Below are 21,912 nucleotides of genomic sequence, written 5' to 3'. Positions count from 1 at the left end.
CAACGCAATTAAAGATCATGCCACATGCATAGGGGTAATTGCATTTAATTTCTTAGACCTTAGCTAGCATAGGGCATTGTTAATTTTAATATTCACTCTCGTTTATTTAATATTTTTTTTCGTATTGTTTTAAAGACCTTCTCTTTAACATGTAAGTCCATGGCATTGTCTTATGACACTACAAAAAATAATGGATACAATGGCTTACGAAAAACGCAATCGTAGGCTTTTTATGTACGTCGTGACAGCCCATGTTATTGAAAGTAAAAATGTTTACTGAAACCACCATACCTAAATGATGGTGAAAGTTCTCTATTTATAATCATTTACAGTATAGAGAATTATGGTAAATTACAAATAATATGAAAAGAACAATAAAAGGAAAGAATAATAAATGTATATAATATATTTGTCTTATAATAAACGGTCAAATATGAAGAGAGCACATATAGCCCTCTATCTCTTTTACCGGTTGCCATCACCCTTCCTGTTTAACGATTCTGGATAGTAAGAAGATTATTAGTAAATGTAACGGAGAGAGGAAAATCAGACGTTAATTTACTGATTGAAATAAAATTTTTAGTGAGATGAGGGACAACCAAGACATCTAATAAGTGAATATTTGGAACAGGTGAAAGAGTACTGATGTGGATAATGGGTAGGGATGCACCGTTTCCTACGATCACAGAGTCCTTACCCGTGTAATTTTTAGACTAATCCAAAATAGATGGGTTGGCGGTCATATGGGCCGAAGCCCCAGTATTTAGAAACCAATCAGCAGCATCGGGTCCAGCAATAGAACAGAACGTGTTGAAGGCTTCAACAAGATGAACATGAGTAGAATCAGGTCGAACATCCCGTTGGTTGCAACAGTCAGCATAATGGCCCTCTTTGCGGCATATTTGGCAGTGAGGTGGTCTACGACCCTGACCTGAGTGGGTTCGTCCTCGATTGGAAGAGTTGTTTTTGTGGAAATAAGAACGACCTCACTGGTTCTAGAGGAAGGAGGGTGGCTTCCATGGGTGCGACCACGATTAGTGGCTGTGAATGCTGTAGGAGTGGAGTCAGAGGATTCAAGGGAGTGCTGAAATAACTCAAAACTTTCAGCTTTAAAGACTAAATTTGCAAAACAGGGGATAGGGGTGAGAGACAACTGAACAGTAGAAAAAGCTGAAAAATCGGTGCCGAGCCACGAAGGAACCAATGCACTTTATCAATGTTCTCGACGGGTCTACCAATGGCATGAAGTTGGTCACAAATTGTTTTGAAGGCACGGACATACTCAGCAATAGGTTTGGTGCCACGTTTCATCAGCTGCAAGTCATTCTTGAGTCTCAGTTCACGAGCTTTCGAATAATGGCTGAACGTAGTTTTCAATGCAAGCCAAACATCACGTGCAGTGGAGAGACCAACGACAACAACAATGGCTTTCTCGGTGAGAGATGAGAGCAGGAGACAGAGAAGTCGTTGATCGGCTGCTCTCCATGTCAAATATTTGGGGGTGAGTGTTGAGGAGGTTTTTGGTTCAAAGCAAAGTGGTGGAACCATAATTCCATCAACATAGCCCAGCATGTCTTGACTAAGGAGAGAGAGAAGTTAACTTTTCCAAAGAAGATAATTGGATGAAGAAAGTTTAATGGTAATCATATGGATTAGAGTGTTGAAAGGAAGAAGATGATAAGAGGATTCAGAAGTCATAGAGGAGAAAGGATCAAAGTTGTTAAACCAAAAAAAAGCTCCGATACCATAAAAACATTTACTGAAACCACCACATCTAAATGGTGGTGAAAGTTCTCTATTTATAATCATTTACAGTATAGAGAATTATGGTAAATTACAACTAATATGGAAAGAATAATAAATAAATACAATATATTTGTCTTTAATTAATAAAAGGGCAAATATGGTAAGCCTAAGTCAAATAACAAAAAGTTTGAGACTTTTATAGCCTTTTATACATCTATAAGTGATGCTATAATAAAGTATAAATATATAGCTTATATACAATGCTACGAAAACATTTAATAGCACTTTTCATCGAAGCTATAATATGTTAATAGATCTAAAATAATGTGTTGTTATTAACTTATAATAGCATATTCACAACGCTATAATTTAGTGATATGTGGAAATCACTACAAGGAGAGTAAGATTCGGGTTATCTTGTTAATCGAATATCTCAAGGAAAGAATATTATTTGAGATTCGAATCACTCCACAAGCAATATCGATCATGTCTAGTTTGAATGATTCTTGTTGATCAAATATCTCAACGCAAGAATGTTTGTTTGAGATTCGAATCACTCCACAAGCAAGAGATCATATCGAGCTTGAATGATTTTACGTGCAACCTAAACTCTATAGAATTGCAAAGAAATTTAGCCATTGGCTAAAAAAAGCATACTCCTTTTACTATATTTTCGAGTCCCTTGCAAACAGAACATACATAACTTTATATAGCCTCAAAATGAAACTATGAAATGCATTCGAAGAAGTGTAACATTCATACTTAATGCCCATAATTAACTATTATGTACTTGTAACGTGAAGTAAATAAAAAGCCTTAAAATATATTAATGAAATATAATAACTTTAAATTACTCAAAATTGTCATCTACCCAAAATTTATAACATGAAACTTCATTCTTCTTCGATGTGGCATGAATTGAATTATCTTTGGATAATTTCAACAATATTTCCTTCACATCTTCATTGAAGTAGATGGTACGATTGATGTCTCTTGATTCATACCATTTAGTATTTATAACTTTAATATTATGTTATAACAAAATTATTTGCTCATTTATAACTACCCCATACACAACCTTTCCTTTCTTCATTTTTCCATTAGGATGGGGTTTCTTCCCCTTCAAAACTGCAGATATTTAAATAACGATTGAATTTTTAAAGTAAGGCATAAAAATCAAAATAGTACTGACACATCCATAAATAAAAGTAAACCATACACACACATTCTTTTTTCTATTTGTTCCCAACTGCAGCAGACACCATCTGTTCCCAACTGCAGCAGACACCATCAATTATGGAGTTACTAATATTTCTTTAGTATAGAGTTTCTTTAGTGATCAAATGACAAAAGAAACTAAAAGAAACTAAAAGAAACTAAAAGAAACTAAAGAAAAGAAACCAATTTACGGTACTTATTTTTCATTTAACATGGAACCAACACCCAAGTCTCCTCCAAAAATATGTCTGCAAACAAACTTCCAATATACGTTACAAAATCCTCTCCCCACTTATCCAAATCTCAATAAAATTTCTTATTCCTCACAAGTCAGATGTTCTACCAAACTAAAAAAAGCACGCCAAAGGTAACATTTATATCTCAAAATGAAGGTAAAAAGCCACCTCCTCCCTCGTAGACCAGCACAATTTATTATGAACTAACGTCCTTAAAGAAAACCTTGAAGGTGTCCTAAATTAAGCTTAAAACTAACATTCACATAATATTGATGATTTACCAAAAAAAAAAAAAAAAAAAAATCGGATTGTACTATCAACCGGTAACAATTAAGTTTATCCAAGAAAAATCAATCTTTCTAAAAAAATATTACTCGAGCTAATACACTACAACAAGGGTACAAATCTAGAACATCTTTCATTTGCTTGATCATTTTTGTGTGAATTGATAGCAAGATTCACAATATCCAATGGATCATCCATCTTCCCTACGAACTTCTTCCTACTAAATTTGTGCAATGCCTCAAGCAGAAAACACATTTATAATGATCGTGAAAAGAAAAGAAAACTCGTTGTGATCAAACAATAACATGTAATGTGAGACATTACCGATAACTTTTTATACCATAAAATGAATGCTTATAGCAACCTCTTTGTCCTCGAAGCTAAAACTTGTCCATCTGCAAATTTTCACACTACTATATGAGACAATAATTTTATACACTGCATAAGAAAAATCATTATACATTCTATGAGAGTAAAACATGTTCTAATAAAAATAATTATACCTCAAAATAAAGTACTAGAAAATACAACATATTCGTCCAAGTTGGCCTTTTTCTTTGGAATAATAAGAATCAATACCTAACAAATCAACACCAAAATTTCACAAAAATTCATCCCAATATTCTCAGAGAGCGAATTGTACCTTCTCGGCCCGCTGCGGCCTCCAATCTTCATCTCCAAGAAGTTACCAACAACTGATATCGTCCAATCGACGTGTCATATCGGACTAATGCCCCGCAACGCCCAGATTCTAGAGCACAATAGCACCATCCAATATATGAATCTCCTGTTAAAGATGGTCATACTAGATCTGTTCTCTACTGTTGAAATGACTACCATTTCTTTATGATGTCCACTTCTTTAGAACCAATGAATTAATTAGTGAGTGGTTGTTTTTCTTATTTGTATAGAGTTGGTTAATTTTATCCTTTCTAAATTTGTTAGTTTGCAAGGCTATAAAAGCCAACCAAGTTGATTTGTTTGATAATGTAATTGGTTTTCGAGCTTTAGTTTGTGTGTTTACAACATTTCGTATTAGAACCACATCGCAAGACCTGTTTGTGAGAAGAAGAAACTGCAGTTTTTTTCTCTTAAGGAGTGAGCTGAAAGAGATTCAAAATATGGTAGCTGAAATCAATTTCGTTCAACTAACAATTTCAAAGTTTGATGGCCATTATGATCATTGGTCTATGCTTATGAAAAATTTTCTTTGTTCAAATTTCGTTCGACCGGCAATTCCTAAGTTTGAAGGTCATTATAATCATTGGTCTATGCTTATGGAGAATTTTCTTCGTTCAAAGGAATATTGGTCCTTGGTGGAGACCAAAACTCCTGCCGCAACAGAAGGAGTAGAGATTACCGAAGCACAACAAAAAATAATTGCAAATCAGAAGCTGAAAGACTTGAAGGTCAAGAATTATTTGTTTCAAGCCATTGATCGAACTATTATGGAAACGATCCTTAATAGAGATACTGCAAAACAAATTTGGGACTCTATGAAGCATAAGTACCAGGGTCTTACAAAGTCAAAAGAGCTCAACGCCAAGCTCTTAGGAAAAAGTTTGAAGTCCTACAGATGAAAGAAAGTGAGAGTGTTGATGCATATTTTGCTCGAACTCTCACCATTGGAAACAAGATGAAAATTCATGGCAAACACATGAAACAAGTGGTGATTATTGAAAAAATCTTGAGATCAATGACCTCAAGATTTGACTATGTTATATGTTCGATTGAAGAGTCTAATAACTTAGACACTTTAACAATCGATGAATTGCAAAGCAGCTTGATGGTACATGAGCAAAGACTGAATGGGCGTGTAAGTGATGAAAAAGCACTAAAGGTGACATACGATAATAGATTCGGTGGAAGATGAGTTGATTGAGCTCATGAAGTTTTTCGAGGAAGAGGTAGAGGTAGAGGAAGAGGAAGAGGAAGAGGTAGGCATCCATTCAACAAAACTACAGTTGAGTGTTATAAGTGTCATCAGTTAGGACATTTTAGATATGAGTGTCCTCAATGGGAAAAGGTAGCAAATTATGCAGAGCTTGAGGATGAAGAAGAAATCTTGTTGATGTCATATGTGGAACTCAATCGATCAAGGAGAGAAGATGTTTGGTTCCTTGATTCGGGGTGTAGCAATCATATGTGTGCAAACAAGGAATGATTCTCAGATTTTGACGAGGAATTCCTACAATCTGTGAAGCTTGAAAATAATTTCAAGATGGCGGTGTTGGGAAAAGGTAACATTTGATTACAAGTTGCTGGAGTCACTCAGGTAATCACGGATGTTTTCTATATACCTAAGTTGAAAAACAATCTCTTTAAGTCTTGGACAATTACAAGAAAGAGGTGTATCTATTTTGATACAACATGGAGAATGCAAAATCTATCATCCGAAGGAGGGGCTTCTTATGCAAACAACAATGTCTGCAAATAGGATGTTCATATTACTTGCAAGAACCATGCCACAAACCGCCACTTGCTTCCAAACAATTATAGAAGACAACACTCATCTTTGGCATTGCAGATATGGGAACCTAGGCTTCAAAGGTTTGAGAACATTGCAACGTAGACAAATGGTGAGAGGGTTACCCCAGTTGAAAGCATCGTCTAAAATATGCACTGATTGCATGGTGGGAAAGCAACATAGGGATGCATTTACCAATAGAAGTTTATGGAGAGCAACACAAAGGCTGCAGCTGGTACGTGCAAACATCTATGGACCCATCAAACCTCTTTCCAACATTAAGAAGAAGTATTTCATAAGTTTTATTGATTTACAGCCACAATGTGTGGATATATTTTCTTGCTGAAAAGTCTGAAGCGTTTACTATCTTCAAGAATTACAAAAATATTGTTAAGAAAGAGACTGGAGATTTTATTCATTGTCTACGCACAGACAGGAGTGGAGAGTTCACCACTCACGAGTTCAACAGTTTTTGCAAAACTAATGGTATCAGTAGACAACTTAATGCAGCCTACACTCTCCAACAAAAATGATGTAGCTGAGCGCAAGAACAGAACAATTATGAACATGGTTGGAAGTATATTATCAGAGAAGCAAGTTCCAAAGAATTTCTGGCCAGAAGCAATAAACTGGACAATGCACGTGCTCAACAAAAGTCCTACAGTAGTAGTGAAAGATATGACTCCTGAGGAGGCTTGGAGTGGCGTATAACCTAATCTTGACTATTTTCGAGTTTTTGGATGCATTGGGTATGTTCATGTATCAGACTGTAAGAGAAAGAAGTTAGATGATAAAAGTTTTCAAATGTGTGTTGCTAGGATGAGTGAAGAGTTTAAAGCATATAAACTCTATGATCTAGTGTCCAAGAAGATAGTTGTAAGCAGAGATGTGATTTTTAAAGAAAACAAATGTTGGAATTGGGGGAAAACTAACAAAGAAGCTAGACTTGATACCCTCGAATGGGAAGATAGTATTATAAAAGGAGGTGAACATGACCAAAGTGAGGAAGAATCTGAAGAGGAGATGATAGCAGAAGAAGAAGGGGAAGTTAGTATATCTTCCAGTGAGTCATCTGAATCAAATTCCTCAACATCTAAAGAAAACACTCTCGAAGTGAGGAACAGAAGAGCACCATTATGGATGGAAGATTACGTGAGCGGGGGAGAATTTTCTAAAGAAGCTGAGCACAAGAATTTAGTTCTATTAACCTCAACTATAGATCCGACTACCTTTGAAGAAGCAGTTCAAAGTTCAAAATGGAGAGCTGCAATAGATTTGAAAATAGAAGCCATTGAACGAAATTAGACTTGGGAGTTGACAGATTTGCTTAAAGGAATGAAGAAGATTGGAGTAAAGTGGGTTTTCAAAACCAAACTCAACGAAAATGACGAAGTTGACAAGTATAAGGCTAGGTTGGTAACAAAAGGTTATGCACAACATGGTATAGACTATATCGAGGTGTTTGCACCTGTGGCTAGGTGAGATACTATTGAATGATAACTGCTTTAGCAGCTCGGAATAGTTGGAACGTGAAAAGTGCTTTCTTATATGGAGAACTAAAAGAAGCCGTCTTTGTTGAGCAACCACAAGGTTATGAGAAAAAAGGTCAAGAATACAAGGTATACAAATTGAAGAAGGCATTATATGACCTTAAACAAGCCCCACATGCATGGTACAGTCGAATTGAAGCACATTTTGTCAAAGAAGAATTTGAGAGGTGCAACTGTGACCATACTTTATTTATACAAACATGAGATGGAGGTAAAATTTTGATTGTTAGTCTATATGTTGACGATCTAATTTTTACTGGTAATGATGAGACCATGTTTGTTAAGTTCAAAAATTCTATGAAACTTGAATTTGAAATGGTTGATTTGAGAAAAAATGAAATATTTTCTCGGTGTAGAGATTTTACAAAATCCTGAAGGCATTTATTAGTTAGAGAAAGTATGCAAAAGAAGTTTTGGAGAAGTTTAGGATGGAAAAAAGTAATAGTGTGAAAAACCCTATTGTTCTTGGGGTTAGACAGATAAAGGATGAAGAAGGAGCCAAGATCAATGCTACCATGTATAAACGATTGATTGGAAGCCTTATGTATCTAACTACAACAAGGCCGGATTTAATGTATGTAGTGTCTCTAATGAGCAGATTTATGGCAAATCCAACAGAGTTGCATTTGCAAGCTACAAAAAGAGTGTTGAGATACTTAAAAGTTACGGTAGATTTGGGAATCCTTTATCGAAAAAGGGGTAACGGAGAGTTGATAGCATATACTGACAGTGATTATGCATGAGATATAAATGACAGGAAAAACACTTCTGGCTATGTGTTCTTACTCAGTGATGGAGCTGTGTCTTGGTCCTAAAAAATACAACCTGTAGTTACGTTGTCCACTACTGAAGCAGAATTTGTGGCAGCCGTGTCTTGTGCTTGTCAAGGGGTGTGGAGGAGGAGAGTTTTGGAAAAACTTGGTCATTTTCAAGACAAGTGTATCACTATATTATGTGATAACAGTTCCACTATTAAGCTATCCAAGAATCCAATCATGCATGGACGTAGCAAACACATTGATGTGAGATTTTATTTCTTGCGTGATTTGACCATAGATGGAGTTATTGAGCTGAAGCATTGTGTCACACAAGAACAAGAATTGGTGAAAAACGGTCACTCAGATTGTGGCTATCCTATCAATTAATCTCCCTATGATATCCCTCCGTTTTTTTTTTTTTTTAGAATTGAAAAAAACTTAGTTACTTACACGAAATAGAGCACAACAATTATAATCCAAAGTAAAGAGATGATCCGCAACACGTTGGAGAGCTTTTAGACTATAAAATACCCATTCTCAACGAGTATGATCGAAGATATTTAGATAAACAAAAACGAAATTGAGGATATGAACTAAAAAAAAAATAAAAAAAATAAACTTAACGTTGAGTTGTAACTTGGTAAGCAAATTTTCTATATAAACCCCAAACAATATAAGTTTGTTTTATCCATAATTCCAAAGGAAATAATCTTACGGGATCTTAATAATTAATAATATTATTTGTATTAGTGGTATAGTCTTAAATTCTATGGAAGATATTACATCAAGTCTATCTTACCATTTTCCGATAACATTCTATAAATAATTAATAATATTATTTGTATTGGTAGTATGGTCTTAAATCCTACGAAAGATGTTGCAGCAAGTCTATCTTACCACTTACCGATAACATTCTATAAAGAAAACAAATAAAGACCAACAATGTCACAAACCAAAAGTATTTGGGCTTTCTTTCTAAACAATCCAATTTTAATTTGAAAATAAAATTAACATTATTCATGAATCGTTGTATATAAATGTCTTTAAATAGACAATCTAACAAAGAATAATAGAGGATTTGCAATCATTTTTTTAATAAGTATATGCTTTTTTAGAATTGCCAAATTAATTTTTGTTTTTTAAATTTAAGAGTAAGAGGAAACAATTTTAAATTCGAAAAACTAAATAATAAATAATAATAAATTGAAAGCATTATCAAATAAATGAGTGATGTGATATGCTATGATGCTATGATATGCTATGCTGATAGAAGACGTATGACAATATGATACATTATGATAATATCTCATGTTATGATGATGTGCATGTTTGAATGTCATGTTGCACTATGATATGACATGTTATGACATGTACGACCCCTAAGTTATGTTATAAATGTATGAAAGCATGTGCATGTATCTTATCTAGGGTAATATGTGAGGAATGTGGGGCATGTTGTGTCACATGAGTGATTAAGATGAAAAGTATAGCGACCTCATACATATTGTATGTTCATTTACATCAGGATACTTCTCCTTTTAGGATGAGTACGGACTCATCACTATGATGATGATGATAACTATCATGCTTGACATGATATACGACAACCATTGTACTTCCAGACTTCTAACTACAGCCAACTAGTCCGACTATGAAGGCTAAGGGAGTGTGCGAGCCCGCCTGGTGGGCCTACATTCGCACGTGTGGTGTGTAGAGAAGTACTACGCATACAATTCTTTGTCGAGAAAAACAAAATTGTCCTTATATAAAAGGCACGAGATGGATGCCTTCCTTGTACAACAAATTGAAACAATATGAGATCCTTAGCGCTTTACATCCTGGCTTTTCTTTGTGTTGCTACTCCTAACATTGAAGGCAACCACCTGTGTTTCTCATCCTCAGATTCAGACGCCGATTCTTACAAAAGCTTCATCCAACAATTACGACAATATTTCCCCATAAACACTTCTATACTCTACGATATACCCATCTTGAAACACTCTCTGCCTCCTTCTCAACGCTTCCTCACCATCAACCTCGACAATCCCTATGGGGAAGACATCTTCGTAGCGGTAGACGTGCTGACTCTTAGACCGGTCGGATACCGTTCAAACGACACCTCCTATGTCTTTTTCGATGCCCCCCGGGTAGCTTTCGAGACCGTCTTCCCCTCCACTTGTCGGGTTCTATTGGGTTTCAATAGTGACTTTAAATCCATAGAGAACGCTGCTGCTACTTCCAGACTCGACACACTCCTTGGGTTAGCTCCGTTCGAGGCGGCCGTCTCCGACTTGTTTCATTACCGTCGAGACTCGGTCCCTACATCGTTCCTTGTCATCATTCAAATGATTTTAGAAGCAACCAAATTCAAATTCATCGAGCAAAGTGTTGTTAATAGCTTGAAGAATGGCGAACCCTTCAAACCTACCCTCGCAATTCTTAGCTTACAAGATAATTGGGCCAAGCTTTCGTTGCAAATCCAAGCATCTTCTTCACTACAAGGACTATTCGGAGAGCCCATTGAGCTTTACGATTCAAATCACAGAACCATCCAAGTGGATAGCATATATTATCCAATTATAATTCCTAACATGGCTTTGCAGCTCTACCAATGCAATATTGGTACAAATTTTATAAGGATGCCTAGCGTTGGAGGTGACCCATGCTACGTACAAACACGAACTGCACGCATTAGTGGGCTAGAGGGGTTTTGCGTTGAAGCACAAAACAAGGGTTGGAGCGATGGCAATCCGGTCATTTTGTCACCATGTGGAGAGCAATTAACACAAAGATGGAGTTTTCAAAGCGATGGGAGAATTGGGTATTCGGGAAACTGCTTGAGCTTTAATCTCTCAAGCTATGTGGTTACTTACAATTGTAGTGAGGGTGCAGCAGGCAGCATTAGATGGAAAGTGTCAGTGGAGGGGATGATCAGCAACCCCGACTCTGACCTTGTCTTGACAGCCAACGCATCAAGGAGAAGCGCCATGTTGACGGCGGAGCCTAATGCAAAGACTCTTGGGCAGAGTTAGAGAGTGGGGAATTACGTTTGGCCAATTGTAGGTTCCATTATAGGGTTGGAAGAGACGTGTTTGGAGTCGATGGATAACAATGCAAAGGTTTGGTTGGAGAAGTGTGTGGAGAAGAAGGCAGAGCAATATTGGGCGGTTTATAGTGATGGAAGTATAAGAGTAAATAGTAGCCGTAATTTCTGTGTGTCGGCAGCTTCAGATTCGCCAGGGGGGCTTATTACCATCACTAAGTGCAATGGATCATCAAAGCAACGATGGGTTTTCATGGCGGATGCCACAATTTTGAACCCCAAATCTGGGTTGGTCATGGAGGTTGAAGGCTCTCAAGTTTCCCGAAACAAAATTATTTTATACCCCATAAAGGGTCGTTCTAGCCAACAATGGACTTTGTTCTACTAAGTTTTGCGCCTATCCACACATGATGTTAATGCATGTACTCCTCTACGTGACTACCTACATTTTTGTAAAGATTTAACAAGGCGTGGATTCTCTCTTAATCATCTTGGTGTATGTGTTATATATTTCGCTTGGAGTATTATTATCAAATGTTTGGTTGTTTATACATGTAATATAAAGTTATCTATTTATAATTATTTACGGAATCAAATAAATTACAAATGAAATGAAAATAGTAATAAAGGGATACAAGATATTTGACTATAAAATGTCAAATATGATATGTATGGTAAATAGTAATGAAAGGTTAAATATCATATATTGCCTATAATAAATTGATAAATATGTTGAAATAAAATTCGCTTTGATTCCAATTTGTAGAAAATAACAATCCGCTCTGATACCAATTTGTAGAAATAAACGATCGCTCTGAAACTAACTTGTTAAAATAACGCTCACGAGGCTGTAAAGGAGATGTTGAGGAGGGAGAGACAAGGAGACAAAAAAAATTTGAAAAGCACTTTTCTATTACACTTGCTTGCTTTTGGAAAACAATTAATTTATAGCTTTTCTAAAATCTAAAATTGGCTCCTCATAACCCACTTCTATACTAGAATGAATATTGGCACTTCATTTTTTTTTTCCTTCCCCTCTTACTTCTTACCACTAAATCTCAAAAACCTTACTAAAATTAACAAAATTAAAAACTACTTTTTTTTTCATCTATTTAAATTTATTCCCAATAAAACTACATAACCTTAAATGCTCTATTCAATGATTTCACATGCGTCGCTTTCGTTTTCTCGAGCTCAGTCGTGGTTTCTTCAATTTCCTCTCCTTGTCCTCGAGCGGCAAACTGAGCTTGTCCTTTTCTGATGAGACTTCATTTGGAGCTTCTTGAGAACAGCCCATTTGAGATACCAACTTCTCATTTCTCCCGTTCTCAGCCACGCTCGATTCAGACGTCATAGCTCCGTTCAGTTTACTCAATTTCCTTCGCAAGTCCACAATGACATTTTCAACTTCCATTTTTGCTTCCTCCATTTCGGCTTTATCACGAGTGAGTGACTCAATTGTGTGTCGTAAATTCACTACCTCTTGTTGGGCTTGATTCAGGTTCACGTCGAGTGAGTCTCTCTGTTGAGTCAACATTTCTATATCTTTCTCCTCCCTCGCTAGCTTGTCTATTAGAGCATCAATCTCTATTAACAAGTCATTCTCTTTCTTCACACCTTCTTTAACTTTCTTCACAAGTTCAGAGATTTCTTACCCATTCTCTTCCTTCTCCTGTTTGAGATAGGAGGAACTCTCACTCAACTCAACAATTTTCTTCTCTAACCCTTCGACCTTTATTTCTAACTCTTTCTTTTCTTCTTCCATTTTCATTTTCTTTCTTCTTTCGTCCTCGAATTGTCTTTCCGACCATTGGACCTCTCTCTCTTCGAGCTCGGGCTCTCTGTTATTCGGTTGTTCATCTTTCTCCGATTTTATTGTCTCCGCTATCAGGATTCCGCCACATCCGCTACGTATCACCTCATTTCCAACAATTTCCACTTCTCATGTGTTGTTGCGATGAATCGCTTTAATCTCCTCATCCATGGAAGTTTGCCACTTTGTGAATCGCACTGCCTCTTCAAAGCTGATATTTTCAGCATCTGCCAGAAGACATACAAGGTGTACCTCATCTGTTGATTATACAAATCTCACAAACTCCGCATTTTGGGTTGTCGTGGTTCATCTTCATCATAAAAAATTTCTGAGTTTGTTGGTGCACTTGTTGGTGTAGCAACTGATGCTTCTCCTACTTCGATATTGACTTCTGTCGAATTGTTCCAGTCCCATTCGCTTGCTTCATTTACTCGCACATCGCGACTCACTATCACCATCTTGCTAATCGGGTCAAGTAGTTTGTATTCTTTTGTCTTCTCATCATATTCAATAAAGATATACCTTTTGCTTTTGTCTTCGAGCTTTGTTCTTCGTTGGTCAGGTACGTGAGCATAAGCCACACTACCAAACACTTTGAGATGAGAGATTGTAGGCTTTTGTCCGCTCCAAGCCTCTTGTGGTGTTTGATCATCTAACTTCGCATGTGGACATCGATTATGTACGTAGATGGCGCATTGCATGACTTTTGCCCAAAATTCCTTCGGCATCCTTTTGCTCTTGAGCATTGAGCAAACCATGTCAAGAATGGTCCGGTTCTTTCTCTCGGCCACACCATTTTGTTGAGGGGTGTACGGTGCGGTTAGAAATCGCCTTATGTCTTGCTCCTCGCAGTACTCCATGAAAGCCATCGAAGTATATTTGCCACCTTTATCGGATCGTACAACTTTGATGTGTCTATCAGTTTCCTTCTCCACCATTACTTTGAACTTTTTGAACACCTCGAATGCCTCGGATTTTCCTTTTAGAAAGTAAGCCCAAATTTTCTGTGAGTAATCATCAATAAAGGAAATGAAATACCTCTTTCCGCTGAAGGACTCGGGGGAAATTGGTCCACATACATTTGTATGAATCAACTTGAGAGGTTGTTTAGCCCAAAATTTAGCCTTCTTTTGAATGGAGGTTCTCGCATGCTTGTTGAGTGTCACAATCGCACTCTTGATGACAACGGACTTGCAATTGTGCGGCATTCACTTTCCAACGACAAGTGAGCTAAGCCAATTCGTTCTTACGTCACCTACGGCCAAGCGACATATGCTCGAGCCTCTAGCCTCAGTTTTAAGAGAAGGTTTTAGAAAACGAGGAGAAAGAAGGAGTTTTGAAAGAGACATTATATAAGCAAGCAAGAGAGTAACAACAACAGCTCACAGTATATACCCTTAGGTAGGGAGAAGTTGACAACTAGTCATATCCCCCTATAGTACATTCTGAGGCATTTCATGTCTGGCAGCCCTAGACATGATTTTTTTGAAACGTCATACTCCCTAGAAATACAAAAGTAAAATACTAGAACATGGAAAGACATAAAGGGTTTGGCTTGTCATGGGCATGTGGCCATGGACAACATGCCTTGGACGAGCATGACCGTGACATCCTCCCCCACCTAATTGGTTGACGTCTCTGTCAACTGACTACTTTTAGACCTGGCGATGTGGGTGGCGGTGGAGTCCAGATCTTCGGTGCGTTCCCAGCTGGTTTCCTCCGTAAGGAGATTCTTCCATTTGACAAGGAATTCGCAAATCTTTCGTACTGGTCTTCCTATCTTCCTAACTCTATTGGCTAGGATCTCCTCTATTTCTTTGGTGTCTCTTTGTTTCAGATCGATGCTTAGTCTCGTGATTATATTTCGCTGGTCGTCGTCTGGGTCAGGGTGATAGGGCTTTGAGTTGCTCACATGAATTACTGGGTGAATTTTCATCCATGTGGGTAGCGCAACTCTGTAGGAAGTAGCCCTGATCCTTTTAAGAACTTCAACCAGGCCTTCATATTTTCGAACTAGTCTCTGGTCCTTTCAGCTGCGAAATGTGATCTATTCTGATCTCAACTTGATGAGGACTTAGTCTCCTGCTCAGAATTGGAGGGGGCGACGCTTCTTGTCTGTCCACTTCTTTATATGCTTGGAAGCTTTCTCCAAATATGTCCGGGCTATATCTGTTGTCTCCTTCCATTCTCTGGTGAAATTGTGAACTTGAGGGTTTTTTTCCTGCATAAGGATGATCAATAATATGGGGCAAAGCCGGTTGTCATCCACTTACAATTTCGAAGGGGCTTTTTCTCGTAGACAAACTCGTATGACAATTGAAACAGAATTGGGCGACATCTAGCAGTTGTATCCAGTTTTTCTGGTGAGCGTCGACGAAGTGACGTACGTATTCTTCGAGCAAGCAGTTGAACCATTCCGTCTGTCCATCGGTTTGAGGATGATAGCTCGAGGAGATGTTTAAAGTCGTTCTCAAGAAGGCGAATAACTCGGTCCAGAATGTGTTGATGAACCTACCATCCCTATCGCTGATGATGCTCGATGGAATGCCCCATAGCTTTACAATGTGTTTGAAAAATAGTTTGGCTGTTAGTTCAGTTGAGAATAATTTGGGGGTGGGAAGGAACGTCGCGTATTTCGAGAATCGATCTACGACAACCAAGATGGCGTCATATTCCCCGACTTTTGGGAGGTGTGTTATGAAGTCCAGCAAGGCCTTGTTGGCACGAGTAGAGGTTCCACGAGTCTCGAGACTTTGGCTTTCTCGACTTTGTCCTGTTGGTAGATGAGGCACATCTTGGTGTACTGCATGATGTCGTCTCGCATATTTTGCCAGAAGTACCCCTTTTTTATTAAGGCATATGTTCGTTGCCACCTAGGGTGTCCGACCCATAAGGTATCATGATATTCCTAAATGAGTTTCTTCCTCAGTTCTCCTGTTCTTGGAACGTATAATCTGTTTCCCTTTGTGGTAGATAAGTTGTTGAGTTTTGTGGTAGATTTTAGTTCCTTTTAATAGATTCTCAAACCCACTTCCAAGGGTCATGAATGGTGATTATTTCCATAATCGTTGTAATTTCTATTAACAAGGCTCTAGGAGAATAATTATTCCTAACCCTTCTATCACCCTTCAAGTCTCCTTGCTATGGAACTAGAGTATTAAAGAGGATGTCATTGCTCCCTCTCTTCTCTCGAATAAGAGAACAACTATGTATGTAAAGTAGCTAATTAAACATACATGTAAATCATTAACAACAACTCTTTAATAAACTAAAATTATACCGTCAACATACTTAAACTATATAAAACTCTCTCGCCTCCCCTATTAAGTTTAGCTCTCCATACAAACTGAATTAAACAAAGGAATCCGCATCTTCATCATGTAAAATTGATGGAATAAGGAAAGAGAATAAGGAAATAAAGAGTTATCCCGGTTTGTTGTCGTTCGTCAATAGAAGTTCCCTTCTCTTGAGCTCTCACGTCCACCTCTTTGCCCTAATCAATCCTTGTTGGTCTCCTTTTCCTTCTGCTGTCAACAGCTGCTGGATTAGGATTTTCTTATTTTTCTCTGGTTTCACAACAGTTCACTACAGCAGAGGCTGTAGCTGTGTAATTCGATTTTTCTCCCCAAAGTGTGGCTCCTCTCCTCTTGGTCTTCCTTTTCCTTTTATATTGAGCATGGGTTCCCCTTTAGGGATGAAAAGGAATAAGTAGTCCACATAGGATGTTCCTCATTGGGTAGTCAATGACCCACTTGGACTGATGACGTGGATTTAAAATTTCCATGTCATCCCCAATTTGTTTCCAAATTTGTTACACCCACATGGTTTAGCATAAATGTCTGAAATTTTACCATATAACTCAATTAAATATACAATTAAGATCGATTTATGGCAAATCATATTTTTTTTTCATGTTAGACCACAATAAACGATTTCATGCTCACTAAGTAGAATAAATGGGGTAATAAATGAGAAAATGGTGAATAAGAGTGCAATATTAACTACAAAAAGACTTGATATAACTCTACTTTTAGAGAGTTATCACTTGGTTACTCTTTCCTGCCTTGTGTTCGAATTTGAAGTCGAATTCAGCCAATGACTCCTGCCACCGGGCTTGTTTTGCCGTCAATTTTGGTTGATCGAAGAAGTGGAAAATGGCACTGTTATCCGTCTTCACTACAAATTGTGATCCCAAGAGGTACTGTCTCCAAACTCATAGGCAATGGACCACAACCAGCATTTCTTTTTTGAAGACAATGTACCTTCTTTCAGCATCATTGAGCTCTCGACTTTCATAAGCGATGGGATGGCCTTCTTGAATAAGGACATCGCCTGGGGCAAAGTCGGAAGCATCCGTCTCTATTACAAACGGTTTAGTAACTTCTACTAATCTGAGGACAGGACCCTTCGTCATGGTTGCCTTCAGATCTTCAAAAGCCATTTGACATTCATTTGACCATGACCAAGGGTGGTCTTTCTTCAGGAGTTCTATTAATGGGGCGGCACATCGTGAAAACCCTTCGACGAACCGCCTATAATAGTTTGCCAATTCTAGGAAGGATCACACATCAGATATTGAAGTAGGGATTTTCCACTCTTGGATAGCTTTTATCTTATCGCTATCCATACCGATCTGTCCACAACTAAGGACATGTCCAAGGAAGTTGATACATGTTTGTGCGAAGGCACATTTTCTTTCTTGACGTACAACTGATTCTGCCGCAACTTGTCAAACACTAGCTTTAGGTGCACCTTGTGCTCCTCCAGGGTTGTACTGTATATAACTATGTTGTCGAGGTATACTACGACAAACTAATCCAAGTATTCGTGGAAAACCTGGTTCATTAACGTGCAGAACATAGTTGGGGCATTTGTCAAACCAAAGGGCATTACTAGGAATTCAAAGGCCCCATACCTTGTTACACACGTCGTCTTGGGCTCGTCCCCTTTGGCAATACGTACTTGGTAGTACCCTGATCATAAGTTTAAATTCATGAAGTATTTGGCCCCGTGAAGCTGGTCAAACAAATCAGATATTATCGGCAGTGGGTATTTGTTGCGTACCGTCACCTTATTTAAGTCTCTATAATTTATGCACAGACGCAATAACCCATCCTTCTTTTCTGAAATAGTACGAAGGCTTGTCGGGCGGATGAATCTTGTCGTCAACAAGCCATCTAGTTGTTTTCTTAATTCGGCTAGCTTAGGGGGAGCTATCCGATATGCGTTCTTTGCTGGGGGTTTAACCCCAGGGAGGAGTTCAATTGGGGTGGTTGTGTTTGTGGTAAGGCCTCTGGCATTATGTCAGCATAACTGTTGGAAAATAAACTTAAATGTTTTTTGTTTTTTGGTTTTTATTTTTTTCAGTCAAAACGATTTAATTAGGAGGGCATAATTATCTCAGGTAGGGAGAGCAAATAGGGGAGAAATTTATTGAAGGGAGAGTAAATGGGTCAGAAAAATCATGGGCAGTTAAAAGCCAAATTTGGCCTCAGGAAATGCTATAAAAAGGCCTCATGTATTCAATGTAATAGTGCAGATAGAAATAACAACAAGAAAGAGAAGGAAAACATTTACTGTCTGAGTTAGTGTGTAATAACCTCTTGAAAACTTCTTTGTCTCCTTGCCTCTCTTTCTCCTTGCGACACCTCCTTTCTTAAAGTTTAGTGAGAGTTATCTAAAGAAGTTAGATTTAGAGCGAGCGTTTTATTTCGAGGTTGGTATCGGAGCAACTTTAGCTTACTTCATCAAATTGGTATCAGAGAGATTTCAATTCCAACAAATTGGTATCAGAGCAGCGTTAGTTTCAACAAATTGGCATTAAAGCTGCGTTCAATTTCTACAAATTGGTATCAGAGCCGATGGCGAACATGACGGGACAAATGCCGCTACCACGATTGACGAAGACGAACTATGAGAATTGGAGCATCCAAATGAAAGCTCTTCTCGGTTCGCAAGACGCATGGGAGGTGGTTGAAGACGGTTTCAAAGAACCGTTTGATACCACGGGTTACACAGTGGGGCAAAACAAGGCGCTAAAGGAATTACGGTCAAAGGATAAGACAACACCATACATGCTGTTCCGAGCTGTTGACGAGTCAGGCTTTGAGAAGATTGCAAGGGCAACTACTTCAAAAGAAGCGCGAGACACTTTAGAAAATGTGTTCAAAGAAACCAACAGAGTCAAGCAGGTGCGTCTCCGGACTCTACGTGGCGAGTTGGAGAGCATGAAGATGAAGGAGTCATGAAATGTATCTGACTACATTACTCGTGTACAGACCGTGGCGAATCAGTTAAATTGGAACAAAGAAATGTTACCCAAAACATGAGTTGTGGAGAAAATTTTGAGGTCATTAATAGAGAACTTCGAGAATGTTGTTTGTGCCATAGAGGAATCGAAGGACCTGACGAAGTTCATAGTCGATGAGCTTGCCGGTTCTCTCGAGGCACACGAGCAACGTAAGAAAAAGTAGGAGGAGCCATTCGATCAAGCGCTTTAGACGAAAGCAACAATAAAGGATGGAAAACTTCTCTACTCACAAAATTTTCGAGGTAGAGATAGTGGAAGTCGCGAGAATGGTCGAGATGGTCAAGGTAATAGTCACGAAGAAAACTACCAGGAGAAAAGACTATCGAGCCAAGCAAATTGGCATGGAAGAGGACGTATTCAAGGGCGCGGTCAAGGATACAATCCCAACATCCAATGCTTCAAATGTCAGAAATATGGCCATTACGCAAATAATTGTAACTCTGAAAAATGTTACAATTGCGGCAGAATCGGGCACGTTGCAAAAGCATGTTGAGCTGGGAAAAGGGTGGAAGAAACAACCAATCTAGCCATGGAAGACGTAACAGATGACAGTCTTCTTTTAATGGCTCAAGATGAAGAGAATGTCAACAATGACACTCTTTGGTACTTTGACTCAGGGGCAAACAACCATATGTGCGGTCACGAGCACCTATTCAAAGAAATGCAGAAGATTGAAGATGGCCATGTGTCATTTGGAGATGCGTCGAAGGTGGAAGTCAAAGGCCGAGGTACAATACACTTCTTACAAAAGGATGGTGTGATGGGGTCAATCCAAGATGTCTATTACTTACCAGACCTCAAAACCAACATATTGAGTATGGGGCAACTCACAGAGAAAGATTACTCGATATTCCTAAAGGACCGCCTGCTACACCTGAAGGATAAGAAAGAGCGCTTGGTTGCTCGAGTCAAGATAGGAAGGAATCGAATGTACAAATTGAACTTAAGAAGCATACGAGAAAAGTGTTTGAGAGTTGATGTAGAAGACAAGACATCACTTTGGCATCTCCGCTTTGGTCACCTACATCATGGCGGCCTAAAAGAGTTAGCGAAGAAGAATATGGTACATGGGCTACCAAACATGGACTTTGAAGGAAAATTTTGTGAAGAATGCGTGCTCAGCAAGCATGCGAGAACCTCAATTCAAAAGAAGGTTGAATTTTGGGCTAAACAACCCCTCGAGTTGATCCATACAGATATATGTGAACCAATTAATCCAGAGTCCTTCAGCGGAAAGAGGTATTTTATTTCCTTTATCGATGATTACTCATGAAAAACTTGGGCTTATTTTCTGAAAGGAAAATCTGAGGCGTTCAAGGTATTTAAAAAGTTCAAAGTAATGGTGGAGAAGGAAACCGGTGGACACACCAAAGCTTTACGATCCGATAGAGGTGGCGAGTATACGTCGACGGCTTTCACGGAGTATTGCGAGAAGCAAGGCATAAGGCGATTTCTAACCGCACCGTACCCCCCCTCAGCAAAATGGTGTGGCCGAGAGAAAGAACTGGACCATTCTCGACATGGTTCGTTCAATGCTTAAGAGCAAAAGGATGCCGAAGGATTTTTGGGCAGAAGCCATGCAATGCGCCATCTACGTACAGAATCGATGTCCACATGCAAAGTTAGATGATCAAACACCACAAGAGGCTTGGAGCGGACAAAAGCCTACAATTTCTCATCTCAAGGTGTTCGGTAGTGTGTCTTATGCTCACATACCGGATCAACAAAGAATGAAGCTCGAAGACAAAAGCAAAAGGTATATCTTTATTGGATATGATGAGAAGACAAAAGGGTACAAACTACTTGACCCGATCAACAAGATGGTGATAGTCAGTCGTGATGTGCGAGTAAATGAAGCGAGCGAATGGGACTGGAACAATTCGACTAAAGTCAATGTCGAAGTTGGAGAATCATCAGCTGCTCCACCAACAAGTGCACCAACAGACTCAGAAATTTCCGATGATGAAGATGAACCAAGACAACCCAAATGCAAAGTTTGCCAGATTTATATGACTCAACAGATGAGGTACACCTTGTATGTCTTCTGGCAGATGCTAAAAATTTCAGCTTTGAAGAGGCGGTGCGAGACACGAAGTGGCAAACTTCCATGGATGAAGAGATTAAAGCGATCCATTGCAACAACACATGGGAAGTAACAGAATTACCGGAAGGAAGTTAGCCCATAGGTGTGAAGTGGGTATTCAAGAAAAAGATGAATGCTCAAGGAGAGATTGAGCGGTACAAAGCGCGACTTGTTGCAAAGGGATATAAGCAAAAGGCGGGAATCGACTATGACGAAGTGTTTGCTCCCGTCGCTAGAATAGAGACAATCCGATTGATCATTTCCCAAGCATCCCGATTCAAATGGCCAATTTTTTAAATGGATGTCAAATCAGCATTCTTGAATGGTGTGCTTGAAGAAGAGGTATATCTCGAACAACCTCCTGAGTACGTGAAAATTGGAGAAGAGAAGAAGGTATTAAAAC

The 21,912-nt window shown here is 38.5% G+C and overlaps 1 protein-coding gene across 1 annotated transcript; it reads left to right on the top strand.

The window, feature by feature from the left end:
• The first annotated feature begins 10,059 nt into the window (after positions 1-10,059).
• LOC111436337 (seed lectin-like) lies at positions 10,060-11,852 on the top strand. The gene has a single exon (XM_023074089.1). The coding sequence runs from the start codon at positions 10,075-10,077 to the stop codon at positions 11,290-11,292; it is 1,218 nt and encodes a 405-aa protein (XP_022929857.1). The 5' UTR covers positions 10,060-10,074; the 3' UTR covers positions 11,293-11,852.
• The last annotated feature ends 10,060 nt before the right edge of the window (positions 11,853-21,912 follow it).

Source organism: Cucurbita moschata, unplaced genomic scaffold (assembly GCF_002738365.1).
Source record: "Cucurbita moschata cultivar Rifu unplaced genomic scaffold, Cmos_1.0 Cmo_Scf00053, whole genome shotgun sequence".
Lineage (NCBI taxonomy): Eukaryota > Viridiplantae > Streptophyta > Magnoliopsida > Cucurbitales > Cucurbitaceae > Cucurbita > Cucurbita moschata.
Note: the sequence above shows the minus strand (reverse complement) of the source record. Positions and strands in the feature narration are given on the sequence as shown.